General features: G+C 38.4%; 1 protein-coding gene across 1 annotated transcript in view; it reads right to left on the bottom strand.

Moving 5' to 3' along the window:
* The window catches only part of PLA2R1 (phospholipase A2 receptor 1), a 124,926-nt gene that overhangs the window by 48,161 nt on the left and 55,283 nt on the right, over positions 1 to 21,482 (bottom strand). Inside the window, exons 11-12 of the mRNA XM_068969499.1 lie at positions 15,403 to 15,572; positions 1,680 to 1,882 (exon numbers count right to left, since the gene is read on the bottom strand). Of these exons, the coding sequence (XP_068825600.1) occupies positions 1,680 to 1,882; positions 15,403 to 15,572 (373 nt within the window). The remainder of the gene's footprint in view (positions 1 to 1,679; positions 1,883 to 15,402; positions 15,573 to 21,482) is intronic.

Genomic DNA, 21,482 nt, shown 5'->3' with positions numbered 1-21,482 from the left:
AGGCAGGTATATGTCTCGGTTCTTTGAGTCTTGTGTGCTCTTTTTATGCTCAGTCATGTCCAACTCTTTGTGACCCCATGGACCATAGCCCACCAGGCTCCTCTGTCCATGGGACTCTCCAGGCAAGAACACTGGCGTGGGTTGCCATACTCTCCTGCAGGATATCTTCCTGACCCAGGGATCGAGCCTGCATCTCTCATGTCTCCTGCATTGGCAGGCAGGTTCTTTACCACTAGTGCCACCTATATTTCTAGGCTCTTTGGGTCTTGCTGCTGCTGCTGCTAAGTCGCTTCAGTCGTGTCCAACTCTGTGTGACCCCATAGACAGCAGCCCACCAGGCTTCCCCGTCCCTGGGATTCTCCAGGCAAGAACACTGGAGTGAGTTGCCATTTCCTTAGCTGTACCTAAATTGTTGTTTCTCAGCTGTTCTCACAGTGGCATGAAGAAGTCAGTCAAATGGAAAGTATGCTTTTGACTTTATTTAAGGTCAAGTGTGAGGAACCAATGACCCAGAGCTTCAGATCCCAGACCTCTATACTTTCCTCATTTTTAACTGCCTGATGCTATACTTAAGTCTCTGATGCCAGGCGGGCACCCTGTGGCCAGGCTTCACCAGCCTCTAATTTGCTGAGACCAGAATGAATGACCTTCCCGGTTCCATGAACTACAGCACAGCCTTTCCGTCTTTTAAATTATATGTCAAAACTCACCTCCTCTGGGAACCTTTTTTCGAATCACTTTAAATTCATAAGTCCTACTGCTACGCCTATCAAACACACCATATATTTGTTGATGTATCAGGGTATTGTGTAGTAGGAAAAGCACTGGACTGGTAGTTCCAAGACCAGGAATCTATTCTAACTCTGTCGATAAATAATTGTGATCTTGGGTAAATCACCCCATCTCACTGCATGCTGCAGTTTACTCATTTCCAAGGTTTAACTTATTGCTCTGTGAGGTTACTCCTGGGCCCATTATTCCATGAATTTAATGCAGGATTAGACATGTATTCATGTAAATTGAGTGCATTCACAAGCCATTTATGAGACTGCAATATTTCTAGAGACAGAGGCTGTCTCCATTCTGCTCTCCATGTGCCCATGTGCCAGAGAAGAACCTTTTCCCAGCATTTTAGAAATCTCTTTTTATATGATGAGCCAAAGATAAAGCCACCAAACAAGAACATCATTATTTCAAAAATACATTTCTGAGATGAGACACTGACTTAAATCTAGAATCTGAAGGTGATTTGCAAAAAGACATTTCTTCACACAAAACATATATACGTAAACTTTTGATCATCAAAAGCTGCCAAAGCTATTCTTGGCAGCAGAATGGCATTATTCCATAATAAGGACTTTATTCATTGGCTTACAGACAATATGGAATATTTCCATACCTAGTGATTGTCTGCCTTGTCCATTTGTAGGCAATAAGAATAATATTGACTGGAGCCTTAATATCAGTCCTCATGAGGAGGCCTCAGTGTCACCAGGATCTGTCAACATTTTGACCTAAAAATTATTTTGGAATATAACTGAGGGGATAGAGACAGCCAACAAATATTAATTGTCTGCTGTCTGCCAGGCACTGTTCTGGAATAAAGGAATTCAGGATACACGGACAAAGTTGAAATAATGTTGGTTCCATTGAGAATGCCCATGTAACTTCCACATTACCTTGAAGCAACTGGCCAGGCCAGGCTCTGACTCCCAATCCAAATAGCAGGGGTGAAAGGGCCATCCTTCTTCTTGCTCGGTTTTCTCCCGATTTTCCACTGGTTGCTTGCACAGGGACATTGCCTTAAAGTGTCTACAGTCCTTCACTTCCCAGCGGCCAGGGTGATTCCTCCCTCGCATGACAACACAGCCACCACTGTAGCCTAAAAGCAGAAAATAACACTGTACTGCCAGGCCACGAGAACATTTTGTGCTTGGAAGACAGCTCTTTGGAGTGTTGGGTAATTGACATCTTGTAATGAAGCACCCAGACAAGAACAATAAAGATGAAAAAGGATGCTTTACGGCATGATCATCTCATTTCTCTTCATCTCTGGAGAAAAGAATAGTAGATCGAAAAGTGAGAGAAGAGAGAATACGGAGCCTGAAATTTGGGCATTTTGAGTTCAGATGGCAAATGATGGGCAATTCGGCGGTGTTCCAATGTGGGACTGAAAATATCCCTCTTATCTCATCAAATGCCAACATGCCTCTACTTTGAATTATTGAGCTTTTTAACTGTGCAGAAGAAATCTTAACTTACAATTTATTGAGCAGCTACCTTGTACACTGTGCTTTCAAAAACTACTATGAAAAATTAGCAATGAGAAATGCATGGTGCTGATCCTCTAAGAAATTGATTCAGCAGGAAAAACACATTGATGATGGAGTCAGGCAGTGTGTGAGGTACACAACAGAGAACCTTGCTATGGCAGAATGAAGTATATTCCAAATGGGGTGAAATTCTGGGGGCGACAGTGGGAGCAGACGTTAGGGAGAACCACCTTGTTATGGGCAAGCCCCATTTTATTCTTTTGTGCATGTTTGAACATACACAAAATGAAGTATATTTCCCCATAAAAACAATTTCTATGTTAAGATTCTCAAGTTTGTCATCAAATGTATACAACTCATATGGTAGCTGAAAAATACACTTCAAATTTCAGTGAATAGTAGAAAATCTCTTCCAAAAATAGAACAAAAATTGAGTAAAAATGAGGCTTTTTTTTTTCTTGAATCCGTAGTGCTCATTCAATGAACTAAATCAACATTCAGCAACAACAGCAAAATTGTTTGCTTATATCTACATACCAGTGATGGTTTAGTCACTAAGTCACTCTTATGACCCTGCGGACTACAGTCTGCCAGGCTCCTCTGTCCATGGGATTTCTCAGGCAAGAATACTGGAGTGGGTTGCCATTTCCTTCTCCAGAGGATCTTCCCAATCCAGGTATTGAACCCATGTCTCCCGCATCACAGGTGGATTCTTTACTGACTGAGCCACCTAAAAATACCAGACTTGGCTGTATATTATTAGTTGATTGAGATAGAAGGACAAAACAAAACCCAACTCTTATAGTTGAGTGTGAGACACAAACAAAGGATTAATTGTAGCAGACATACTGTGTGAAGTGCTATAGTAACGGTGTGTGTTAAAATTTCTGTGGGGAGACCTCAGAAAGGGTGATGGAGTCTGCCTCAGGACATCAGGAAAGTATTTTCAGGTAGAGACATTTGAGCTGCATTTTGGAGGATGTTAAAAGGAGAAAAGAGTTTGCAAGGGGTGCTTGTAAAAAAGTAAATGATTATAGATGAAGCATATGAAGACTTGTGATGATTCTTGAGCTAAAGGCACTTTTAAAAGTATAGTTACTTGGTACTAGATATTTGTCTTGCTGAATTTCCCTTCAGAAGTAATGGCTTCAATTTCTGTAGATACAGGGTAATTGGCATTATCCTTGCCAACCATGTTTGTGTTGTTCTATGCTGATAGAAGGGCTTCTCCAGTGGCCCAGCAATAACGAATCTGCTTGCAGAGATAAAGGGTTTGATCCCTGGGTTGGGAAGATCCCCTGGAGAATGGAATGGCAACCCACTCCAATATTCTTGCCTGGGAAATCGCATGGACAGAGGAGCCTGATGGGCTATAGTCCATGGGGTCGCAGAGTTGGAGACGACTGAAGCGACTTAGCACACACATGCACACTAATAAAAAGACTGCTGCTGCTGCTAAGTCGCTTCAGTCGTGTCCGACTCTGTGCGACCTCATGGACTGCAGCCTACCAGGCTCCTCTGTCCGTGGGATTTTCCAGGCAGGAGTGCTGGAGTGGAGTGCCATTGCCTTCTCCAAATAAAAAAGACTAAACAGAGGGATAATGAAAAGTGGAATGAGAAGGAAGAAGACAGAGGAAGATGTACAAAGAGCACCTCCTAGAGAAGTGGGAAGGTGTTTGTGAAAGAGAGGGAAGAGCAAGGAAGCTAAAGCATGAGTGTTTATGTCTTCAGTCATACCTGGGTGCACACCTTATGTTAGGCCCCTGCAGGAAGCTCATAGTCTTACGTATGTACACATGGTGATGGTCAAAGAAACCCACAAAGGTGAAAATGACCAGTCATAAACAAGTAAACACGATTGTATGACAAGTAGAAGAAACTGAAGTCAAGAGAGAGAGTTGGTCCATATAAAGGCCATCAGTTGACTTCACTGGCCAGAGGAACTAGTTAGTGTTCGGGATGGAGGGTGGGGGGGCCAGGCAGGGGACAGAGTATAGCATACTGCCCCGTCATGACTGGAGCATCGGAGGCCTGTTGAGCGTAATTTGGGAATGCAGCTCACAGTTTAGCTGAGTCATGAACAATAGTGGAGCTGCTGCCTGCTCTGTGCAATGAAATTCTAATGAAATTGAATTGTGGAAATCCACATAAAAGCTGAAAACTTAATATGTCTATGGAGAGAATTGCTCTAGTTGAAAGAGCAGGAGAAACACACACTCTCACCTGACTCCTCCATCCTTCCTTCTCAGTAGCCTTTGACTTGGGGCCTAAAGTCTGGGATTCTAGTCCCAGCACAAATATTTAGTAACTCAAACCTCAAGCTGATTAATTAAACACAAAAGGCCGTGTCTAAAACACAAGGGCAATAATTCCTTTTCTTCTTATGGATTTTCATAAATATAAAATAAAATAATGTATTAAGAAGCCCTGTGAGAGATATAAAGGACTAAAACCATTCCTCGGATGTTGCCTCTATTTTTATTTTGACTGTTTTCATTACAAAAGCTGGAATTTTTGTGGCACAAGTTCTGCCTGAGTCTTCAAAGAATTTTTAAAAGCTCAAATCAGCAAGTTTAAAATGCAATATACTTTTTTGTTGGTCTTGCATTTTGTCTTACTTTCCCACATCAGACAGTGATTAAATAGCTTTGGCTTTAGACACTAGATATTCAACTTTTCTTCATTAGTGAAGAAGGAGATGTTTGCAAACTGCTATGAGGATAAAAAGTACTGCCAGGGTTTTATTGGTATTCTAAAATAGTTAACTTAATGCAACATTTGACCTAAATTTTAGAGTCTCAGCCCCAAAGAAGCAATGAAGTGGTATAATAAGGGGAGACTGGGCTAAGAACTGGCATCTGGTCCCATCACTTCATGGGAAATAGATGGGGAAACAGTGGAAACAGTGTCAGACTTTATTTTGAGGGGCTCCAAAATCACTGCAGATGGTGACTGCAGCCATGAAATTAAAAGACGCTTACTCCTTGGAAGAAAACTTATGACCAACCTAGATAGCATATTCAAAAGCAGAGACAGTACTTTGCCAACAAAGGTCCACCTAGTCAAGGCTATGGTTTTTCCAGTGGTCATGTATGGATGTGAGGGCTGGACTGTGAAGAAGGCTGAGCGCCGAAGAATTGATGCTTTTGAACTGTGGTGTTGGAGAAGACTCTTGAGAGTCCCTTGGACTGCAAGGAGATCCAACTAGTCCATTCTGAAGATCAACCCTGGGATTTCTTTGGAAGGAATGATGCTAAAGCTGAAACTCCAGTACTTTGGCCACCTCATGTGAAGAGTTGACTCACTGGAAAAGACTCTGATGGTGGGAGGGATTGGGGGCAGGAGGAGAAGGGGACGGCAGAGGATGAGATGGCTGGATAGCATCACCGACTCGATGGATGTGACTTTGAGTGTACTCCGGGAGTTGGTGATGGACAAGGAGGCCTGGCGTGCTGCAATTCATGGGGTCGCAAAGAGTCGGACATGACTGAGCGACTGAACTGAACTGGGCTAAGAAAGAGATAAACCAAATTTATAATCTCATGTTGTGAGGATGCTTGTAAAGCCAAATAACAAGGGTAGGGTGTGGGAAAGAGCACAGGTGTTTCTTCTCCCAGACTAATTGTTCTCAGATTTGGTAACTCATCTCCCATTGGGCAAGAGCAACATTCCTTCTGTCCCTTAGTGGTGAATCTCACATTTGAGCTGATTCTCCTTACTTGCCTTAGCCTCCCTCTACCTGCTTTTACTCTCTCCATCAAACATAAATGGGAACACTTCCAGTCAATTGAGAAATTCCAATTCACTATTCTTGTCTCTTCAAATTGGCAAAGTTATCTAGCTTTATAGCAAATTGAACCAACCTGGGAAAAGTTCCATCTTTCACCTCTCTGGCCAAATACCTGAAAACAAACAAACCGAATCTATGTGTGGCCTTGGGGCAGGAGGGAACCCTAACTGGGCTTTTAGACAATCATTTCACTTGTGCCTATCTGCTTATTTCCCCTTGCCTGCAGCAACACTTTAACATCCTTAATCTCAAATCTTCTGTTCTGCCTTCTTCCATCTCTCTCTTCCCCTTTTCCATGGAGAAAAGTGAAGCTTTTGGGTCAGGAAAGGTGAGCTTTCATGGAGTTCCGCTTATCTGCCTGAGACCACATTAGACATTTTATATGGTCTTTTCCCTATTTAACTTGAAAAACCTCTTTGAGGTGGATATTAGTGTCTACAGTTAGCTAATGGAAAAACCAAGGCTCAGAAGTGTAGTATCTTGTCTCAGTTCAGTTCAGTTCAGTCGCTCAGTCATGTCCGACTCTTTGCAACCCCAGGAATCGCAGCACGCCAGGCCTCCCTGTTCATCATCATCTCCCGGAGTTCACCCAAACTCGTGTGCATCAAGTCAGTGATGCCATCCAGCCATCTCATCCTCTGTCGTCCCCTTCTCCTCCTGCCCCCAATCCCTCCCAGCATCACAGTCTTTTCCAATGAGTCAACTCTTCGCATGAGGTGGCCAAAGTACTGGAGTTTCAGCTTTAGCATCAGTCCTTCCAAAGAAATCCCGGGGTTGATCTCCTTCAGAATGGACTAGTTGGATCTCCTTGCAGTCCAAGGGACTCTCAAGAGTCTTCTCCAACACCACAGTTCAAAAGCATCAATTCTTTGGCGCTCAGCCTGCTTCACACTCCAACTCTCACATCCATACATGACCACAGGAAAAACCATAGCCTTGACTAGACGGACCTTAGTCGGCAAAGTACTGTCTCTGCTTTTGAACATGCTATCTAGGTTGGTCATAAGTTTTCTTCCAAGGAGTAAGCGTCTTTTAATTTCATGGCTGCAGTCACCATCTGCAGTGATTTTGGAGCCCGAAAAATAAAGTCTGACACTGTTTCCACTCTTTCTCCATCTATTTCCCATGAAGTGATGGGACCGGATGCCATGATCTTCGTTTTCTGAATGTTGAGCTTTAAGCCAACTTTTTCGCTCTCCTCTTTCACTTTCATCAAGAGGCTCTTTAGCTCCTCTTCACTTTCTGCCATAAGGGTGGTGTCATCTGCATATCTGAGGTTATTGATATTTCTCCCGGCAATGTATCTTGTCTAGGGCCACATAATACTTCAATAGGGTTGATCTGGAATTTGAAACCAGATTTAACTGAGTCTACCATGAAACAATGTCAAGGTGCAGAGGAGGTGGACATTCAGTAAATAACCGTTGAATGAATAACAGAAACTTCCCCTCCAATTATGCTCCTCCATTTCCATGGAGTCTTCTCTTTCCCCTGGTCATACTTCTCTCCTTTGTGCATCCAAAGTATTTCCTTGAGATCTACTATCACATTTTAGTGTGTATGACAGTTACTGATATATTTATAAAAAGATACGGAAATACCAAAAGTGTACTCAGAAATTAGGCTGTTCATTCTCATTTAGGTGTTGGTTCATTTCAGGATTCTGATGAGACTTAAAGTGGATAATTATCTATCTGTTGGATGGATAGGGTCCCCCTTGCCATGTATAGGGCACTTTCAAGAAAATAGATCTGACCTGCCCTACTGCAATCCCATTCTCCTTATCACTGACAGAAGATTTCCATTGACTTGAGACAGTTGGGGGCAATACTTTGGAGTTATCCTGTGAGTGAAGCACTCCTTCTTGCAGTGGTATCTAGAAATAGAAACAACTTTTTTCACAGAGCCTGAGTTATGGATGGATGCAAAATTGTGATTTCCGTTTTTTTTTCTTTCTATAAAACACCTGTGAAACCCTAATAGTATTTGAAAGGCTTTTTTGAATACCTTAAAGGATAGATTAACATGCTTCCTTTCATCATTTATAGCAAACTCCATATATATTGAATCATTAATATAAATACAAGGTACATTTAGGTTTCTAATGCATTAGCTTCTCCCTAAATGAGAAAGGCCCTATTTATCATCTTTTTCTTTAATCAGTGGTACTAGTTAGTATGGATCAAAACTGTTTTTACCTGAATGGTTACTTCTCTTAATATACAGAATGCCATTGTCACTTTGTTGTGGTTATTTTAGTAAAGATAGCAAGAAATTATTTCTTAAGAGAAATATCCCAGCTATGAAGAAGCCCCTAAAGAATCAATTGATTCATTGATGCATCAATCATATGGCTTCTAACTTGCAAATAGTGAGAAAATGAAATGGTCTTTCTAAAAAAATAAGAATCTATGATTTGGATCAGGTCTCTGACTCTAACTTTTTAAAAATAAAAATGTTAATTTTATGAGAAATGAATAAAGTAACACAATTTCAGTGCATTGTGGGGATACAATCAAAAAGCCCAGACTGTAGGAAACTACAGGACAAGCAACACATTGGCATCAACAAATAAAATTTTTAAAAATGACAGGGGGCAAGGAAGAGGGAAACCTAGAGAGGAAAACAGACTTTAGGAGATCTATCCGCTAATTACAATGTGTGCCCCTTTTTTTGATCTTGATTCAAACAAGCCATAATATACTTTATATATGTATATTGTTATGAATCATTTAGAAACTCAAGCATTAACTGAAGATTTATGGTGCTATGAAATTATAGTTAATTACTTTTAGCTGTGATAATTGTATTATGTTTTATGATTATGTATTATGTTTCTAAAAAAGGAGTCTTTATCTTTTAGAGTTAATACTGAAATATTTATGGGTGAAATGATATGATATCTGGGATTTCTATGAAAAAATATGGGAAATGGGAGGAGTGGGTGAGAATATAGATGAAACAAGATTGACCATGGGTTGATAATTGATGACACTGGGTCATGGGTATAGATGGTGGTTCATTATGCTATTTGGTGGGCATAATACAAGGTTGATAAAATGGCAGAACTATGATTCCACCACAAATCGAATATTCTGATGATATGACATAAGGACAGAGTCTTCGTTGAGTTTATAAAAAGCTGCAGGCTTCCTGTTCAGTGGTCAATTTATATAGACAGTCTGGGCTGGATTAAGATTCTGACATGAGGACCAAGCTAATGGATTCTTTTGTGACAGGCGGAGAAAAAAATGTGATTTAGGATGGTGTTTCTGCAAATAGCAATTTAAAAGAAAAAAAAGAAACACAGGGCTTTTACATTGCTATTTTCTTCAAAAAAAGATTTACATTTTCATCTTATTCAGAGACAATTTACTCAATGTCAATCAGACTGAGCAGCCAAACTGAGCATCACGATATTATTTTTGCTTCAGGGAAAAGAGAAAAAGAGTAGTGCCACTCAAATAAATTACAGCAGAAACTTATGAATGACAAGGAGTTCTGCTTCAATTCCAAATTTTAGACATCCAAATATGCCCCAAGGAAGATAACATTAAAAACTAAGAATTTTGTCTGCTCAAAATGTATTAATTTATTTTGACAGGTATAGACATTCCTAACAAAATTCCAAGGTATATTAGAAATGATACCTGTTTTTTTTTCCAATAATAGTGTGACATGGAACTTTACTATTCTCTGTATTTTAAAAAACATTCATAAGTTTGTAGAATGAGAAGTTTGTTTATTGAATGAATTGTGATGTTTCTTGTGTCGAGCTATGCAGTCCCCAGTGTCTATACAAATTTCCTAAAGTGATGTTATACACAAGAATCTAATTTGTCTTACCTTCACCTCACATGCCTATTTTTAAAGTATAATTTAAAAATATAAACTATATTTTTAGAGCATTTTAAGGTCACAGAAAATTTTAGTGGAAAATAAAGACTTCTCTTATACCCCATGCTCCATATATCCTACCTACTATTACCCTCACACACCAGAATGGTACGTTTGTTTAAATCTACATTGACACATCATTATCACCCGAAGTCCATGGTTTACATTGGGGTTCACTCTTGTTGTATGTTCTCTGGATTTGGACAAATGTATAATGACATATGTCCACCAGTGTGGTATGATATAGAATGGTTTCACTGACCACTCCCACCACCCCCATCACAAATCCTCTGTGCTCTGCCTATAAATTCCTCCTTCCCCAAGCCTCTGGAAACCACTAATCTTTTTACTGTCTCCATAGTTTTGCCTTTTCCAGAATGTCATATGGTTGTAATCACACAGTATGCAGCCTTTACAGACTGGCTTCTTTCACTTAGTGATGTGCATTTAAGTTTTCTCCATGTCTTTTCATGACTTGACAGCTCCTTTCTTTTTATCACTGAATAATATTCCATTGTCTGCATGTAATACAATTTATTTATTCACTCATCTACTAAAGGACATCTTGATGGCTTGAAAGCTTTGCCAAGTATGAATAAAGCTTCTATTTAAAAAAATCTGTATGCAAGTTTTTTGTGCTAATATCAGTTTTCAATTCATTTGGATAAACACCAAGGAGTGTAAAAGTATGTTTACTTTTTAAGCAATTGGCAACCTGTCTTTGAAAGTGGCTATACCATTTTGCATTCCTGCCAGCAATGTATGAGCGCTCCTGTGGCTCCAAATCCCTACCAGCATTTGGTATCATCAGTGTTTTGGATTTTGGTCATTCTAATAAGTGTGAAGGGGCTTCCCTGATGGCTCAGTGGTAAAGAACTCACCTGCCAATGCAGGATACATGGGTTCAATCCCTGGATGGGGAAGATCCCCTGGAGAAGGAAATGGCAACCCACTCCAGTATTCTTGCCTGGGAAATCCCATGGACCGAGGAGCCTGGCGGGCTGCAGTCCATGGGGTGGCAAAAGAGCTGGACATTACTTAGCAACTAAACAACAACAAACAAAAAGTGTGTAGCAGTATCTCATTGTTGTTTTAATTTGCAGTTTCCTATTGATATAGATCTCTGGGTTGGGAAGATCCCCTGGAGAAGGAAATGGCAACCCACTCCAGTATTCTTGCCTGGAGAATCCCATGGACAGAGGAGCCTGGCAGGCTACAGTCCACGGGGTCGCAAAGAGTCGGACACGACTGAGCGACTTCACTTTCACTTTATTGATATATAATGTTGAACATATTTTCATTTGCTTACGTTTGATCTATATAACTTCTTTGTTTAAGATCTCTTGTCCCATTTTACATTGGGTTTTTTGTTTATTGTTGAGTTTTAAGAGTACTTTGTATATTTTGTATAACAATCCTTTATCAGATGTGATTTTTTTTTTACAAATATTTTCTCCCAGTCTATGGCTTGTCTTCTCATTCTCTTGACATTATCTTTCTCACAGCACAAGTTTTACTGAAGTTTTAGTTTTAACGAATCTAGCTCATCAATTATTTATTTCATAGATTTTTGCTTTTGGTGTTGTATCTAAAAAGTCATACCATACCTAAGGTCATGTAGGTTTTCTATTTTGTTATCATCTGGGAGTGTAAAAGTTTTATGTTTTACATTTAGATCTATGATCTATTTTGAGTTAATTTTTGTTAAGGGTGTAAGCTCTGTGTCTAGATGTTTTCTTTTTTTTTTGACATGTGGATATCCAACTGCCTAAGCACCATTTGTCAAAAAGAGTTTTTCCCATTGTATTGTTTTTGCTTCTTTTTCAGAGATCAGTTGACTCTTCTGTGTCAGTCTATTTCTGAGTTCTTTATCCTGTTTTATTGATTTACATTTCTTTTTTTTGCCAAACTATATTGTGTTAATTGGGCTTTCCAGGTGGCTCAGATGGTAAAGAACATGCCTGAGGTGCAGGAGACTTGGGTTTGATCTCTGGGTCAGGAAGCTCCCCTAGAGAAGACAATGGCTACCCACTCCAGTATTCTTGCCTGGAGACTCTCATGGACAGAGGAGCAACAGTTCATGGGGTCGCAAAGAGGGTTGGACATGACTCAGTGACTAAACATACACACACATTGTCTTAATTATTATAGATTTATAATAACTTTTGAAGTCAGATAGTGTCAATTGTTTGACTTTGTTCTCCTTCATTACTGAGTTGGCTATTCTGGGTCTTTTGCCTCTCCATATAAACTTTAGAACCAGTTTGTCAGTACCCACAAAATAACTTGCTGGTTTTTTGATTGGAATGGCCTTAAGTCTATAGGTCAATTTGTGTAGAACTGACATCGTGACAATATTGAGCCTTTCTGTTTATGAACATGGACTCTCTATTTACTAATTTCTTTTTGATTTCTGTCATTAAGTTTGTAGTTTTTTAGATTTATACCTAGAAATTTCATTTTGAATGTAATATGTTTTTAATTTAAAATTCCTCTTTTCACTGCTGCTATACAGAAAAGCAATTGACTTTTGTATGTTAATCCTGTATCCTGCAATCTTGCTATAATTGATTATTAGCTAGAGGAATTTTTTATCCTAATTTTCTACATAAACAATCATGTCATCTGTAAACAAAGTTTTATTTCCTTCTTTCCAGTCTGTATACTTTCATTTGCTTTTCTTGTCTTATTGCATTAGTTATAACTTCTAGTACAATGTTTAAAAGAGAGTTGATAAGGGACATCTTTGCCTTGTTCTTGATCTTAGTAGGGAAGCTTCTAGTTTTTCACCATTAAGTATGATATCTGGGTTTTCTGTAGATGTTCTTTATCAAGTTGGAGAAGTTCCCATCAATTCCTTGTTTGCTAATAGTTTTTAACATGAATGGGTATTGAATTTTGTCAGATGCTTTTTTTGCATCTGTTGATATGATCATGTGATTTTTGTTTTGTTGATGCAATGGAAAACATTAATAGGTTTTTAAATATTGAACCAGCTTTGTATACCTGGGATAAATTCCACTTGATTGAAGTGTATAAATTCTCTTTATGCATTTTTAAGTCAATTTGTTAATATTTGGTTACAGATTTTTGTGTTTACATTCATGAGATATATTGGCCTGTAGTTTTCTTGTAGTGTCTTTTTCTGACTTTGGTGTAGGGTAATGTTGCCCTCATACAATGAGTTATAGAGTAGTCTTTCTGCTTCTAACTTCTAGAAGAGGTTGTAGAGAACTGGTATAATTTCTCACTTAAAATGTTTGGTAGAATTCACTAGCTGAACCCATATGAACCTGCTGCTTTTTGTTTTGGAAGTTTATGAATTACTGATTCAATTTCTTAATAGATATAGTCTTATTCAGATAGTCCATTTCTTCTTTTGTGGGTTTTGGCAGATTATATCTTTAAAAGAATTGGTAAATTTCACCTAAGTTGTCAAATTTATGGATATAGTTGCTCATATAACATTCCTTTCTAAAATCCTTTTAATGTCTGTGGGATCTATAGTGATGTCCCTTTCTTCATTTATGACATTAGTAATTTGTGTATCCTCTCGCTTAGTGAAACTGGTTAGAGGCTTATTAATTTCACTGTTATTTTCAAAGAATCAGGTTTCTTTGATTTTCTTTATTGATTTTCTGTATTCAATTTCATTGATTTCTGCTCTAATTCTTATTTTTCTGTTCTTCTACTTACTTTGGATTTAATATGCTCTTTTTCTGTAGTTTCCTAAGGTGGAAAATCAGGTTACTGATTTTAAATATTTCTTCTTTTCTGATATATTCATTCAGTGTTATAAATTTCTAAGCCCTGCTTTCTCTGCATCTCACAAATGTATTTTCCTTTAATTAAGTGTTGCTTAATCTCCAAATATTTTGGAATTTTCTCAGATACCTTTCTGTTATTTGTTTATAGTTTAATTTCATGTGAACTAAGAGACATTGTACAACTTCTATTCTTTTAAATTTGTTAAGGTGTGTTTTATGGCCTAGAATGCAGTCTGTCTTAGCAAACGTTCCATGTCAGTTTAAGAAGAATGTGTAATCTGCTGTTGCTGTTGTTGGATGAAGCAGTCTATAGATATCAATCATATCTAGGTGATTGATGGTGCTGTTCATTTCAACTTTGTCCTTACTGATTTTCTGTCTGTTGGATCCATCCATTTCTAACAGAGGGGTGCTAACATATCCAACTATAATAGTAGATTCACCTATTTCTCCTTACAGTTTTATCAGTTTTCCCTCATATATTTTGCTATTCTATTGTTAAGTACATACACATTAAGGACTGTTATGTCTTCTTTAGTGCTGACTCCTTTATCTTTATGTAGTGTCCATTTTTATCCCTGGAAACTTTTCTTGTTCTGAAGTCTGCTCTGTGTTAAATTAATATAGCTATTTTTACTTTTTTTTGATTAATGTTAGCATAATATCTTTATCCCTTTACTTTTAATCTACATGTGTCTTTATATTTAAAGTGGGATTTTTGTAGACAACATACTTGGGTCTTAGTTTTTAAACCACTCTAAAAATATCATTTAATTAGTATTTAGTCCTCTGACTAATTTTTGTTAAATATTTGATATATAATAGCAATTATTATAATATTATAATAATAGTTATCTTTCCTTAAGGAAGAGCTTGAGGCCTCTAACTCATTTCCTCCAGATACAGATTTGAAGGTAACCTATTGCCTGTTGTCTGGGGTAGGCTTGTTGGAGATCCACAGGCAAGAAAGGGAGCAAGGCATCCAAACGGCTCACACTGAGATAAAGGTGTGTTGGATCTAGGTTGGTGGCCTAAGATTAACACTGTGACCTAAAAGCTTGGTCTGCAGGGGCTGATTCTAGTGTAGATTGTGGCTAAAACCATTAGCTTCTCTGGTACAGTTTCATACTTTGGGATCCAGAGCTGAGCATAAGAAAGTGAAGAATTAATAGACCTGTAACTGAAATCCCAGCTAAGGTACCACAGAAATCCATGGAGGAGATGGACTAGCAAGAATGTTACCTAACTAACATTTCACAGCAAAGTCACCTGGCATTGACTGTGAATGTATTAGATGTGCTCAAATGTGCCCATTCACTCTGTTTGAAGTATAAAGGACTTTTCTGGATTGATTAAGCCCCTAGGACTCTTAGACAATGAGGGCGGATGGGGAAGAGATTTTAGGAGGGAGAAACTGGACTTCTGCTAATAAAGGCATGTGTGATCTTGAGCAATGAATTTATACCTTGAACTTGTCAAATGACTCATATGGATTATACTTCTAAAAACGATCAGCCATATATCACCCCCTGAGAACCTGTGGTAATTGTTTTAGTTGATTTATGCCTTAAGAAAACACTAAGGAAGACTCAAAGGAGGTGGACCACATGGTGGATGGGATCCGGGGGTAAAGAAAACAGGAGGGAAAAGTGGTGTGACGGTGCCCTCTACTCACGGGGCTGACGTGTGTTCCAGTGTGTGTACTTGACCGGCTCCAACTTCTGCCCTGCCGTCTTCCAAGTGTATTCTCCTGTATTATTTTGATCTTGAAGAGCAATCCAAAAATAAGTGTCCTTCGTTTTCACCACACTACTGATCAAACTGGTAATAAAAGCCTGTTCAAACCTTAAAGGGGGAAAAGGAAATGATTATAGTAAGTTTCTGGGCAATAAAAAATGTCATTAAAACATAATGAGGTGCACAGAATGGCACCAGAGTAAGCATTTCTCATGAATTCTTTAGAATATGGGACAGAAAAATACTCAAAGACCCCGAACATTGCTAATAAATGCCAAACAGAGTGCAATTCCCAGAAATATATGAGTGAGGAGAATCTGATCCTCAAAGCTGGTGCTCAGTTCTTTCAAGGAACAGAGTCCAGTTCCAGCTTCATAGTGTGGCTTGTGAAGGCCAGAATGCTAGCAATGCATTTCTTGGTGCAACCTGTGCCCTGTGGTGTAATTAAGCCACACAGCACACACCATACTGTAATGTGCATGAGGTGGGGAGCTGGCTCCGGGGGTGGGGGGAGAAGGAAGGATATTCTGCTTTTCTGAATGAGCATCTGCTGATAGAGTTCACTTGCACCCACTCACCACACTTGCCTGGTAAGAATGGAACAGAAATTGGAGTAGCAATTATGTCTCCCAAATCCGTTTGTGCACAGGCGCGTGGAGTCATTGGCTTATTCAAATGTGTTCAGATGTGCTTATTCACTGAAGATAAATTTAAAACACCAGGAACTAATCCAGAGAAGTACACCCACTATATTTCCCCAAACAGCTGAATGAATTAGTGTTCACTGACTGATGGCACCGCTCCCTCCTCACCATGAAGGCATCAAAAGCAGAATCTAGAAAATTTGTATACATGCTTGACAGAAACATGGATTAAAATTTAACCAGCATTGAAATTTTAAGCTAAGTTGGAAACTAACTTGAAAACTTTACTTTAAATACACATATTGTTTTGAAGAAACACCTTTCAAACAATGGTAACTTTTGGCCAGACCTGTCAAGTCATTGGGAGAGGAAAGGCCTGATGAAATTACCAAAGGTAAACTGAAGGAGAGAGAAAATTAGGCTTTTTCATCCAATTTTGGATTTTTTTTCATTATGGTGCATCTTTATCTTGCTAAGGGAAGTTAATGGGGTCATTCAGGAATAAAGGAGTCTCAAGGGAAATAACGGGAGGGAAAGAGAAAAGAACACAGAGAAGCAAACTTTTTAACTGCCTTAAAAGCATCACCAGCAACAGAGATTCAAGCATCCATGACACTCATCTTGCAAACCATATCCTTTAGTATTTTCTGCAGCCACTCTACTGATAATCTAAAAGGCATACACTTGAAATTATTGAAGTTATTTTTTAAATCAGATTGCAGTGGCAGAAACTTACATAAAATACGCTTCAAAAAGAAGGTATATAAAAGTAAATACTATCTAGATGCTGTTGTAATTTTTCCTAGACTTTCAGTAGTTAATGCTCTCATAACATAAGATTTGCTTTTCCTTCTCCCTTCCGAGGGAGACTAGCATTACTATCATGCCAGATGGTGCCTGAAACTGCAATGCTAGGAGGCCAGAAGAGCTCTGCACCGTGGAGGCTACGGTCAGGACCACTAGTCACTGTGCTGGTCCTGAACCCAGGGAATACTGCTGCTGCTTCTATTACCTTGTACCACAGCATTTATCAGATAATGGAGAGAGAGAGAGAGTGGTGTCTGCGAGCTTGGCCTCTGGTATCATTATTGATGACAACACTTTACTTTGGTCCCCTGTTTTAGATTCATTTAGTCTACTCTGATTTGCTATTTTACAACAATTTATCATTGCTCAAAGCAATACAAATTTGCTTTTTAAATTGGCAGATATACCATTTAAGCAGTTACATATACTACTCATATATTAAATCCTATAGTAGTGTTATTTGCTCAGTTGTGTCTGGCTCTTTGTGACCCCATGGACTGTAGCCTATCAGGCTCCTCTAACTATGGAATTATCCAGGCAAAAGTACTGGAGTGGGTTGCCATTTCCTTCTACAGGGGATCTTCCCGACCCAGGGATCAAACCCAGGTTTCCCGCATTGCAGGCAAAGGCTTTTACCATCTGAGCCACCAGGGAAGAGCCAAAGTAAAAGGGAGCTGGGCTCGATACCCCTGATGCAGGGTCCCCAGGACAGAAAGCTCTAGAAGCCAGCGGGTGTGAGAACATTCAAGTCCTGGGGTTTGAGACTGTGGGCCCATGGCAGCTGTTCTGTCCCTTCTATCACTGGGATATCCATCTTGGGCGGCTTGAAAGTTGCTGGCTCCTTGACCCTTTGGGTGGCTTGTGTGCGCATCACTTCCATTGGCCTCTGGAAGGATCTTGGTCCAAAGAGGCTCCATTTATCGGCCGAGCCTCTGTCTCTATCCCCGCTTCCAGAATCCATGGTGCTAAGACTGGGGCCAGGTAAGGCTGTGGAAGAACCAGAAGTGACCCAAGGATCAAAGCCAGGTCTCCTGCATTGCAGGTAGATTCTTCACCATCTGAGCCACCATAACCTTCAGATAAAAACAGGAATCTAGTTTTCTGGTTCAATTTAGAAAATGGGATTGTTAATAGGGAAATTCAGCAACTATATCTTTTTTCTAAACCATGTACTCTAAGAAATTAACCCTGAAAAATAGCATGCAGTCTCTTGAGTGTCTGTTTCCAACTGATAAAGAAACAGAGATCATTTTACATTCTTTATCACTCACTGTTTGGTTTCAAACACTTACAGGGTTGTAAAAACTCTAACTTTAGGTAATAGAGTGGATGACCTTTCAAAGTCTTTTCTGGCTCTTTCTTTTAGAATTCTTCATTTGAGAATATTCCAAGGATTAATAATATTTCGACTTTTTATCTGGTTTCACTGAGGTTAACTCAAATATTATGATTTAAGAAAAAAATAACCATGTGCACATATTTTTATATATTTTTTGAACTAGTTATCTTTAGAGTATTCAGTAAAAATTATTATTCTTTAGAAAGACAATGATAAAATATTTTGCTTATGTATATACCTAATTATAAAATCAAGTTTTGTAGGCAAATACTTATTAAAATCAGAAAATTTCACCATCAACCCCTTAAAAAGGCAAGAAATCAAATATTTATTTCCAATGTAAATAAGAAAAAAAAGGTATATCTTAAACTTCTATCACCTTGAGAACAATCTGTTGTTCATGGTGCTAAACATTAAATTTTAATTTAAAAATGCAATGAGAATGTTTCTATTGTGTAATTTAAAAAATAGTCACAAAAATGCGTTTTTTAAAAGAAATTGAACTGCATTCTACCAAAAATAAAACTGTTAAATTAATCAATGAATTCAGCAAGTTGCAGGATATAAAGTCAACACACAAAAATCAGTTGCATTTTTATTTATTGATACTAACAGTGAAAAATATGGAAAGGAGAACAATTCCATTTATAACAGCATCAAAAATAATAAAACATTTGGGAATGAACTTGACTAAGGAGGCAAAAGACTTGTACACTGAAAATGATAAAATTAAAGAAGACACAAATAAATGGAAAGACATTCTATCTTCATGGTTTGGAAGACTTATTGTTAAAATGGCCATTCTACCCAAGGTGACCTATAGATTGAATGCAATCCTGTCAAAATCCTGATTTATCTTTTACAGAAGTAGAAAATCCATCTTAAAATTCATACAGAATCTCAAACACAGTCTCTTCAAATAGCAAAAACAAACATGAAAAAGAACAAAGTTGGAGACCTTATACTTCTTGATTTCAAAACTTACTAAAAAGTACAGTAATCAAAACAGTGTGATACTGGCATAAAGATAGACATATAGAGCAATGGAACAGAATAGAGAATCTAGAAATTAACCATTGCATGTATGGTCAAATGATTTTCCACAAGGTTGCCAAGACCATTCATTGAGGAAAGGACAGTCTTTTCAATAACAATGTTAGGAAAAGTGGGTATCCACCTACAAAATAATGTACCTAGACTCTTAGCCTACACCATTTACATAGTGGATCAAAGACCAAAACATATGAGCTAAAACTAAAATTCTTAGAAGAAAACATAGGGGAAATTTTTTCATGACAGGGAGTATAGCAGTAATTTCTTGGATAAAACACTAAAAAGCACAGGCCACTAAATAAGAAAGAATAAATTGGACTTAGTCAAAATTTAAACTTTTGCACATGAAAGGACAATTCAACAGAATAAAAGGCAACCCACAAATAGGAGAAAGTATTTGCAAATTATGTATCTGATAAGCAATTAATATCCAGAGTATATAAAGAACTACAAATCAGTGACAGAAAACAAACACTCTAATTCAAAAACTAATAAAGACTTGAATAGATGGTTCTCCAAAGGAGAAATAAACTGTCAATAAGCACATGAAAAGATGCTCAGCATCACTAATCATTAGGAAAATGCAAATCAAAACCACAATGAGATACTACTTCACACTCATTAGGATGACTATTATGTAAAAACAGAAAACAAGTTTTTGTCAGGATGTAGAGGAACTGGAATTCTTGTGCATTGCTGGTGGGAATGTAAAATGAAGCTCCCATGGAAAACAGTATGGGTATTCCTCAAAAACTTAAACATAGAATTATTACATGATCCAGAAGTTCCACTTCTGGGTTTATCACCCAAAGTAATTGAAAGCAGGGACTTAGGTGATACTTGGACATCCATATTCACAGCAGCGTTGTTGACAGTAGTCAAAAATAGAAGCATCTCTTTTCTATCAGTGGTTGGATGGGCAAACAAAATGTAGAATGTACATACTATAGAATGTTTTTCAGCTTTCAAAAAGAAAAAAATTCTGACACGTGCTATAATATGGAGCAACCTAGAAGCCATTATGGGTTTCCCTGGTGGCTCAGCGGTTAAGAATCTGTCTGCAATGCAGAAGATGTGGGTTCGATCCCTGAGTTGAGAAGATGCCCCGGAGAAGGAAATGTCAACCCACTCCTAGCTTTGTCTGGGAAATCCTATGGACAGAGGAGCCTGGTGGGCTACAGTCCATGGGGTTACTAAGTCAGACACAGCTGAGCAACTAAACAACAACAGGGGACATTAGGCTAAGTGAAATAACTGCTGTGTGGTTCCAGTTATGAGGTAACTAGAGCAGTCAACTTCATAGACACAGAACGTAGAATGGTGGTTGCTAAAGGCTGGGGTAGGGGAAATGGGGAGTTAGTCTTTAGTGAATACAAAATTTCAGTTTGGGAAGATGAAAAATATTCTGGAGCTGGACGGTGGTGATGATTCTGTAATAAAATGAATGTACTTAATGCTACTGAGCCATACACTTAAAATGGTTAAATTGATAAAGCTTTATATTATGTATATTTTGCCACACACAAAAGTTAACTGTAAAAGTGTTTGGAGGATATTGTGGTTGCAAGAATATGGCAGGACTGTAAAAATGCTTGCAAATAATGCATATTTAAATTTAGGAGAAAATGAGATATTGCAGCATTTCTCACTTTGGGCAAAATTCTCAAAATCGAATGTGTTTTGGATTATTTTGTACAAATATTCCATGGCTGATGGATTCAAGGTTTAGATATATATGCATTTAGACAATTATCCAAGGTAACTTTGGAACTCAAGTTTTGCATCTGTGGTCTGTCTGAAAGCAAAGTGGCCAGGCCTCAAAAATTTTTCTAACAGCAAGCAAATAAAATTCTGTTATTCATCAGTAAGGATTCATTTTTCTTCCCCTCTCTATTCTACAAAGTGTTAAAAGTCCTAAACCAGGAGCAGCTGCCCGATAACAAAAGAAATACGTAATTTGTAGCAGGTGGTTCTAATTGTGCCCATCAAATCTGTCGCTCAATTGTGCAGAAGAGTGGAAAATCAATTAGCAACTACAAGCTTGGGTACTGGTGAGTGACAGGAGTGTCTTAACTCAAACAGGAAATCAGTAATGGAAGAAAATGATTACCCAGGCTGCTAGTGGATACTCAGAGGAGACAGTCCATCTACTGCCCAACCTTCTCAGACAAAACA

The sequence above is a fragment of the Capricornis sumatraensis genome, chromosome 3, assembly GCF_032405125.1.
Source record: "Capricornis sumatraensis isolate serow.1 chromosome 3, serow.2, whole genome shotgun sequence".
NCBI classification, from domain to species: domain Eukaryota; kingdom Metazoa; phylum Chordata; class Mammalia; order Artiodactyla; family Bovidae; genus Capricornis; species Capricornis sumatraensis.
The sequence above is the reverse complement of the archived record's forward strand: the minus strand, read 5'-3'. Positions and strand labels throughout refer to the sequence as shown.